Source organism: Thunnus thynnus, chromosome 10 (assembly GCF_963924715.1).
Source record: "Thunnus thynnus chromosome 10, fThuThy2.1, whole genome shotgun sequence".
Lineage (NCBI taxonomy): Eukaryota > Metazoa > Chordata > Actinopteri > Scombriformes > Scombridae > Thunnus > Thunnus thynnus.
In genome coordinates this window covers 7,685,883-7,694,705 of record NC_089526.1, presented here as the reverse complement: position 1 = coordinate 7,694,705, position 8,823 = coordinate 7,685,883, and the positions used below count along the sequence as shown (strand labels likewise).

At 36.9% G+C, this 8,823-nt stretch overlaps 1 protein-coding gene across 2 annotated transcripts; it reads left to right on the top strand.

Moving 5' to 3' along the window:
* Window positions 1-3,329: 3,329 nt before the first annotated feature.
* On the top strand, window positions 3,330-8,652 carry LOC137190951 (natural killer cells antigen CD94-like). 2 transcript variants are annotated; one of them, XM_067600698.1, is made up of 8 exons: window positions 3,330-3,435; window positions 3,551-3,628; window positions 5,344-5,454; window positions 5,687-5,764; window positions 6,009-6,071; window positions 6,212-6,363; window positions 6,515-6,639; window positions 6,730-8,652. In XM_067600698.1, exons 1-8 carry the CDS (start codon window positions 3,372-3,374, stop codon window positions 6,923-6,925), a joined length of 867 nt encoding a protein of 288 aa, XP_067456799.1. In that variant the 5' UTR covers window positions 3,330-3,371; the 3' UTR covers window positions 6,926-8,652. The 2 variants fall into 2 exon arrangements, with proteins under 2 accessions (XP_067456799.1, XP_067456800.1); XM_067600699.1 differs by having other exon boundaries at window positions 3,416-3,435; window positions 4,296-5,454.
* Window positions 8,653-8,823: the final 171 nt, after the last annotated feature.

Here is an 8,823-nt window from a genome sequence, read left to right as displayed (position 1 = left end):
ATAGTTTTTTCTTGCAGTAATCGTTCCTCCTGTTCAAGTTCAAGTTTCACATTCCTTTATTGTTTCATCTCATTACACAAGTAGGCTGTAAGAGAGTACAAATCTAAGGTTTCAGCTCCTTGACAGTGCAGTAAAAAAATAAAATTTAAAAAATAACGGAAATATTTAAAATAGCAAAAGCAATAGTAATGGATAAAGAGAATGAACAATAAGAAGTTTTGAACATATGAGTACATGTATGTATGTATGTATGTCTATAAAGTGTGATGTGCATGTGTCTTTCATATAATATATGAATAAATATCTATATGTAGGCTTTATATTATATGTGTATGTACATATATTTGTGCTTATGTAGCCTCTGTGTGTGTGACATCAGGCAGGCTGCAGGCCATCAGCGTCCATTATTCATGAACACTGTCATACTTCTAATGTCATAGGCTACCGACTATTAGAAGATCCCCTCATAATGCACTTAAAATATAAGTGATGGGGGCCAGAGGGGGCCACAGTCCTCCTTCTTTGCAAAAATGTATTTTAAAGTTTATCTGAAGCTAATATGAAGTGTCAGCTGTCCAAATGAGTCAAATCAAGTAGACATCTTTTAACCTTACAGTCTTTTCAGTGCCAAAGTCCCTCTTTTTGTTGCTATATTTTCACCGCGGCTCAACAGGGAAACACTTTCAGAGGAAACACAAAGAGGGAATTTGATGCTTAAAAGACTGTAAACGTGGCAGATATCCACTTGATATGACTGGCTCGGACTGTTGAGGCCTCATATAAGGTTCAGATAAACTTTTAAATACATTTTTGTACAAAATGACTGTGTGGACAAACTGTGAATTTTGCCCCCCATTACTTATACTGAAAGTGCATTTGAAGGGGCTCTTTTAATAATCAGAACAGGAGGAATGATCGCAGTGAGGAAAACCTCTTTCACTGTTAACATGGAGACCTGATTGTTTTTTAAAGACAGACTTGAAAATTTGTGACCCAATCCTTTAAGTGCAAACAAAATTCAAGCTACACTTTGTAAGATAGCCCTAGAATCACGGGCACATAGGCTAATTTTAACAGCAACATATGGCTAATTTTGGCTAACTTTTGGCCAGTTTTACATTCACTCATGTTTGACACACATGCTGTCCTCTTTATGCTTCTGCTTCAGTACAGGCTACTTCTACCCAAACAGATAGACAGTCTGAAAATCAACTCTTTTTTTATCAACAGTTACCGACAGTTTACAGCTTCACAGGGACAGTGAATGCAGCACAGTGCAGCGCCTGCCTTTGGTTTAAATGTTGAGATGTGGCCGCCACCTTGTGGTATAAACCAGTAGCTGCAGGTAGAGCTGAGGCTTGAATCTTGAAAATACCAAACTTTTATGTGTCCATTTGTATAGTTTTGGCGTCCGAAATACACTTTATGAATATTAAAAACAGGGTTAGGGGCTTGGGGAAACATGGGGACATATCTGCATCACTCCATATGTAAAGAGACAGAAAGGATATAATTTGTCAAAATATGTACCATATTTACATCTTATATTTAGTTTCATTGAAATGATTACTGTTGTTCACCTATGCAGAAATAGGCGTTTTTCACAGCACACACTTGTCATAGTAAAAGCACAAGTGTAATAACATTGATGATGGCACTTGAAGTGTTTCAGTAATAATAATAATAATGAGAAGAAGAAGAAGAAGAAGAAGAAGAAGAAGAAGAGGAAGAAGAAGAAGAAGAAGAAGAAGAGGAAGAAACTATTTATACAGCACTTTACAAAACAAAGTCAAGTTAAATAAATCAATAAAAATAAAAGCAATAAAACAACAGCAGTAATAAAACACATGAGACATTTTGATAATAAAACTGTGTGGTGTGTGTGACACTGTGGCAGTGAGACATATTTACCCTGCTGTGACACATCAAGATGTATTCTCTATTAACACACCTTCAGACAACAACCACAGGACCAAAGGAGTGACTTTCCTCAGTCTCATACATACAGTATATACCAGGTGACAACGAGAAAAGACAACAAGATTTTAATTGTTAATATTTCTGCACCTCAAAAATAAAATATGTCGCAGGACTAGACAGAGATGTGGTATTAATCTTTGGAGTCTTTACTTGGCATTTCTATTCATCTTGAAAACTCATTTTTACTGGCACCAACACAGAATAAACATCTGTCTTTCACGTTGGCAGCAGTAGTAAATTTTCCGCCAACAAAAGTAGTTAATCCCTCCTACAGGACACATTTGGCAGTAATGCAATTTATCATTCCCATCAGTCTAATTTAGAGGGACTCCCACCAACATTGCTTGATTACCACATATAGTGGTAGTGATCAATTGCAAAATTTGGGGAATCCATCTAGCTTCAGTCCACTTTTGACTTGTTTTCAGAGGTGATAATGTATATTATTATGGATCCTACTACATATGCATATTAGCCTGGAAAAATATTATATTTCAGTCATGTTGTGGAGCTTTTCTTAGCACAGACTGCTCTCCTTTAGGGTTACTAATGACCTCTTTTCACCTTTACTAGACGTAACTACCAGAGGTTACTAGAGGTTGAGCCTCCTCAATATTAGTGAAGTTTCACACACTGACCACAACATACTGTTTGACTACAACAAACATCGGGAATGGCTCATTGGCACAATTTGACCCGCTGAATAAAACATCCTGTGTTATGATAGCCTATGAAATGTACAGATGGGTGACAAATTAAAGGAAAAACTGGTGCAGGTGTGAATGCTTGACCCCTACAGTTAGGGGATCCGGTGGCTCTGATATGCTGTAGGGGGGCATTTTGCAAGTTTATTCCTGATGTTGGAAATTGTTTTTTAAAGGTCCACTTACTGAGAAAACCCCATATACTGATCTGAGATGTACTTGAAAACTCCCAAAAAGTTAGTAAGTGGACCTTAAGTTCCTCTTATTTCTTTAGAGGGGGGTGGGGGGGTCAAAACTGTTTATTTTTTAGAAACAAAAAGATTCATGTGAGTTTCGGAAGGTTTCTAATTGGTTGTAATGAAATAATAATGTACAGTACCATAGCAGATAATCTTATAACAAATGATAACTTTAATTCAAATTTTGATACTCTACACTTACACAGTGTAGTTAGTTTAATTTTTTTTTTTTTTTTGCATCATCCTTTTACACAAAAACAAACCTTTCGCCTCATCAGTCAGTAACTCATCTATGTGTGACTTCATTATAAATCATTTGTTTAGTCTAAACAAAAGGGAAGTGAAACAGATTTCAAGGAGCAACACACAATAAAGCCCTTCGCCCGCCACACTTAAATATAGTTCTCTCTCTGTCTCTCAGAGTCACTGATGGTCACGCAGCTGTAAAATGCCTGAAAATGAAGTACTCTACTCTGAAGTTAAGTTCACAAGAAGGAAAGGAAACACCATTGGTAAGTCTTAAATATTATTAATGATGAATGATCTATCTATCTATCGAATTGGTAGATTTTACCTCCCTCTTACATTTCTAAGACAGCAGTTTGAGGTTGTGTTTTTGTGTTGCAGAGACTGCTTCCTTATCAGCTGACGCCCCTTACGCTGAAGTCAGGCTCTTGAAAACTCAGCCATCCACAGAGCTGCCTGGTAGGTAATAACCAGGGGTAACTAAACAAGAAGATGAACTGTAACCTCCAGTCAGTGGCCATCATGCATTTTTAATTTTGTGTTCTTCAAACAAATGCTGCTCTTCAATCATACAGAGCTTTCTTCATTAGATCACTAAAGGTATGCTCAGTCCTTTGAAACAAAAAACAAGATTATATTAAAAATAAAAAAAGGTCAGGATAGTAGATTTGATCCCTTTGATAAATTGTATTGTGTAAAAACACATTAAAATGTATATTCTGTACAGCAAAATGTATCAAAGGAATCAAATTGCTAATCTGAACTTTTAGGTTTATTTTGGATATTTTAAAATACTTTATCCTGATGTAACTTTAATGAGCTTGAAACCGACTTCAACAATGTATAATAATGTTTAGTTCAGCTAAAAGGAGAATAAACTATAATCTGAAGTTCATTAAAGGTTCAACCACTGATTTTTTTTTTACCATACTGTAGATTTGAGGTATAGTTGTAAATGAAGAATTTTAGGTTAACTAGGAAAATTGCAGTTTTGTGTGTTTTTCACTACTGATTATAACATATATACAGTACTGTGCAAAGGTTTTAGACACTAAAAGTAAAGTTGGGATGCTGTAAAAAAATAAAGAATAGTTTTTATTTATCAATCTCCCTGTTTCGCTTACAGTAACCTCTCTCCCAACTGGTAACTGACAGACTGTCAATGAAGAAATAATGAAAGAAACACAATCAACCACTGAGTGAAGAGAGGGTCTGTCAGTTTATTGTAAAGTGCTGTGAAGAGAAGTCAAGGCAGAGAAAAAATGAGGAACTGGAACGCATAGCAGTCACATAAAGCTTTAGTCATCTATTACCCAATGTATGAAACCTGGTGTTTCCTGTTGCTCTTTTTTTATGTACTATGGTCCTTCATAGTTCTACTGGCCGGGTAAACAACAATAAGTTTCACCATAATTATATTATTGTTGTTTTATTAACTTTAAGATTCTGTGTGTGGATGTGTTCATGTATAGGTACACATGAGTACTCATAGATGTTATAACTAGAATAAACAGTTCAGAGCTGCGGGTGAGGAAAGGCAGAGCCCGCTCAAAATTTGTGTGTGAATGTGTGAATCTGCACCAAATGTACCAGGACATCCACTAACTGAAATGTTTCACTTCATGAGAGTGTCGAAAACGAAAATATGAGCTGATCATGGGTTGTCACAGCAGCACTAAAGCCAGTATAACCTGTAGAAGTACTTTGTTAATTTGCCATTATTTTTGCATGAAACTGAACTTTTCCTAATCCTGTCCATACTGATATATCCTACATAATGTGTATACATCCTGCACGTATATCATGTTACTCTGATTTGCGAAAGAATCTGATTCCTTGAAAAAAATGCAGATATTTGAAAGTTGTTTTTATTTTTTTATTTATTTATCAAATCCAAAATTCCAACCAAAATATTGACACATTAACATTCAGGTGAAAATATTTATTATGTGCAGATAGAAGGAGTGAATACAGTAATATTAACATCTGTCTAAACCAATGCAACAGCCCTGTGCAAAATGCCACTTTTATGACAATTATAATGTTCCACTTCTGTTAAAATGGTATCAGAGCTTTTGGTTCAACTGGTAATTTCTGCATTAAACCGTATAGATGTTCATGTTGTTGTTTGCACAATCTGTGTGCATGTCTCATGTCTTCTAACTGTTCAACAGGTTCCCAACAAGTGGTGTCAAATAGAGGGTCAAAGTTCAAATCACAGAGAGTTGCTCTGGTGGTTCTCTGTGTTCTCTTGGCAGTTGTGGTCGCCGCTCTTTGTTGTGTCTGTAAGTTTGAGCAGTTTTATCAAAGTGGGTTGATGTAGATTAACCTTCAAAATTCATAGGATATCTACAGTAGTTATTACTCATAGTCACATTATCAAAGATCATCATCAGGCTAATCTTGGAAAGGAGTTAAGTTTCCTCTAATAACCAGACTCCTGCTCATTATCAAGCACTGGCTGAGTCACCAAAGGAGTGTTTAAAGCTTTACAGACTACTTTTGTTTTATAAACAGCTTATGATAACATGCAAACGAAGAAGAGTCTCCAAGCAATGAAAGCCGAACATGAAGCTATGAAGACAAATTTCACGGGTAGGGGTTTGAGTTTGACACTTTCTACAAGGTCCTGTCAACATTTCTCATGCAACACTGCAATGTTACTTTAATGTTACTTTACACATTTTGTATTATAGTATATTTTCATTTCAACTTGCCAGTTGGCAACTTTCAAGTTGTTGTCAGCAATAATTATGCACAACTATTTTGACAAGTGTGAAAGATTTCTAAATAAGACTGCTGAAAGTGACATTTCTTTTCTTCCTGTCTTTTTCAACAGAGAGCCTCTCTGAAAAGATGATGTCACCTTCTTGCCCACAACCACTACCTCCTGAAATAAAAAGTGATGGATTCCTCCTTCACACTTTTGTAACATCTGATGTTGATTATAGAAACTGTAATGGATTGACAGGTAACAGAAGTTAGATAGTAAACAGTGATTTGTTCCACCTGACTAAATTCCTTGCTGTAATCTCTTCAAAGGTGAATCATGTCTGAAATGTGCCAAGGGCTGGGAGCAACTTAGAGGAAAGTGCTATTATTTCTCCAACACATATTCATCCTGGGAAAAGAGCAGACATTTCTGCCAAAATCAAGGAGGAGACCTGGTGAAGATAGACAGCAGGGTGGAGCAGGTATTAAACACTGCAGCAGGTTCATGTAGCACACTTACTGTGTTATCATGCATTTTATCACATATTTGTGTTTCTGAAGCAGTAAACATGGCGTCTCAGCACAGAAAAGTCATGTTACATATCATAATGTTCACCAACTTTTCCTCTTCAGATACTCTTGAACCAGAAACTGATTGACAAAATGATCGATGCTGAGGACAAGTTCTGGATCGGACTGACAGACTCGAAGGAAGAGAACAAATGGTTTTGGGTGGACGGCTCATCGCTGAACACAAGGTTTGATTGTTGTGAAAAAATGTCCAAAAATCAAAAAATCTAATCAACTCATTTTTATTTAACCAACTCTTTCTCTTTTCCATCCCTTAGTTTGTCTTTCTGGGCTGAACGTGAGCCGGACAATTGGGATGGGGAAAATCCTAAAGGAGAGGACTGTGTGAGGATGGGAGAGAAAGCAGAAGCTGAAAACCTGAAGCAGTGGTTTGATAAGTCCTGCGACAAGCCTCACAGAAGTATTTGTGAGAAACAAGCAGTAACTGGATCTCGTAGGGTTATGTGTGTCTGAAATCCAGTTGAGCACAGACTTCTCAGCCTATTTACAGTTTTTTATCAGTTGCTTTATTATGATTCTCAAAACACGGTGTGTTACTCTCAAATCTGCAGTTCACTTTCTCACAACAGTATTCGCATTTCTTGTTTGTCATTTCAAATATGTTCAAATGATCCAGTCATGCATTGAGTTAAGTCTCTCCACTCTCTTGCGTCTCTACTGAACAGTAACTGTCAGACGTGTGCATCAAAATGTTCATTGTGTACAGCAAACTGTCTCAGACATGTTTCGAACAGGCACTGCAGTTCATTTAACTAAAAAGCAAGGAATCTCTCTCTGCCTGTCTGTCTGTATGTATGTCCTTCGCATATCTGGAGGACTGTTTGTCCGATTGACTTCACACTTGGCAGGTGTATTGCTGGGGGCCCAAGGATGTGCAGTGTCGAATTTGGTGCAATTTGGACATGCAATATGTTTAATATTAATAAACTTTGAATAAACCAGCGATCAGCGAGATTCAGGCCTCTGCCGACTGACTCCAGCATGTCAGGGAGAGACCAGAGATGAGGTGTGACTCGAGTCAGAGAAAAGTGCTCTAAAAAGAGAAAAAAAAGCTTTTAAGCAAGAATGGACATTCTTATCCTATGTCTAGACAGGTAGTGTAGTGTTGGCACGTTTAGCAGATCAGTAGCAGCAGTGAGTGACTACACAGGAGGCATTCAGGTACATTGTTGAGTTTAGGTCACAACAAAGGAAATACTTTCCACTGGCAGTTCAAAACCAGTTTGTCTCATATGCTCTGATATTGTGGCAATTGTGAAGCGCCACTACAGACAAAGCACAAATCTTTGGAGCAAACATACCCACTCAAATCAGAACTGAAGTTACAGGAAGAGCCCAATATGATTGATCCGCTTTATTATTATATAGGATGCACATTACTTTATTTTTAAATGCAGCCCTTATTATAGGCTACTTGAAATGAAAAAAGGACATTTATTTACTATTAGAGTAAGTATTATTTATAACATCTGTGTATAATAGAATGATGATTTCTTTCATGTTGTTGGTGTATATACTCATTCACATCTCACATCAACTGTATTAGTTTTTCTATACATTGAAGTAGCAGCCAGAGGCCAAGCAATTCGCTTGTTCCAAACAGGCATGTCTTGAACGTGCACTGCACTAGTAAAACAATAGATGTTGCAAATTTCTTCCAGCATGACAAAAGATGTCTGAAGTTGTGTGACAAAAAAATCTAAACTCAAGATCGTGGTTGAAAGAGTGGGCGTGTCATAAAAATTAGGATTATACTATGATTAGATGTCTTAAACTCATACTATATGTGTGTTCCTGTCTTTACAAGTCATGATGAATGTTTTTGTTTTGCTCTGCAAAGTTGCAGAAACAGCAAACGCAGCAGTTAAGACTAATAATGGGAGGCCAGTACTATATGCGTTAGAGGAAGTCAGGAGGGAATAAAGGTCAGAGACAGGTCAGAAGGGTATCATTTTGATTTAAGGATCTTCAGCTGGCCACCAGTTAGAGAACTGAGAAAGTGTTATCTGTGGAATGTGTCTGTAAACTTCAGAAGAAAGCTGAGACGCCCATTTGTAAGATATATAAGCCAACTGTGAATACTCCATGCATTACATTACATTTCTCTGTAACCCTACTTGTGTGTTGCACTCTGAAACGCTCCCTCTTGTACAAGAAAATAAATTCAACTTAAACTTTGATACTGCGGATCTGGTCTCCATCATTTAAAGGTCATTAAGAAGAAATTCTTTTGACAGAACGTATTTCTGTCACACATGATCCCAGTATCAAGAATGTACATTTATGTCTGAAATTGTTATATCCAGCCTCTCGTCAACCCAAAAGTTATGATGTGTTTTTATCCTTTTTGT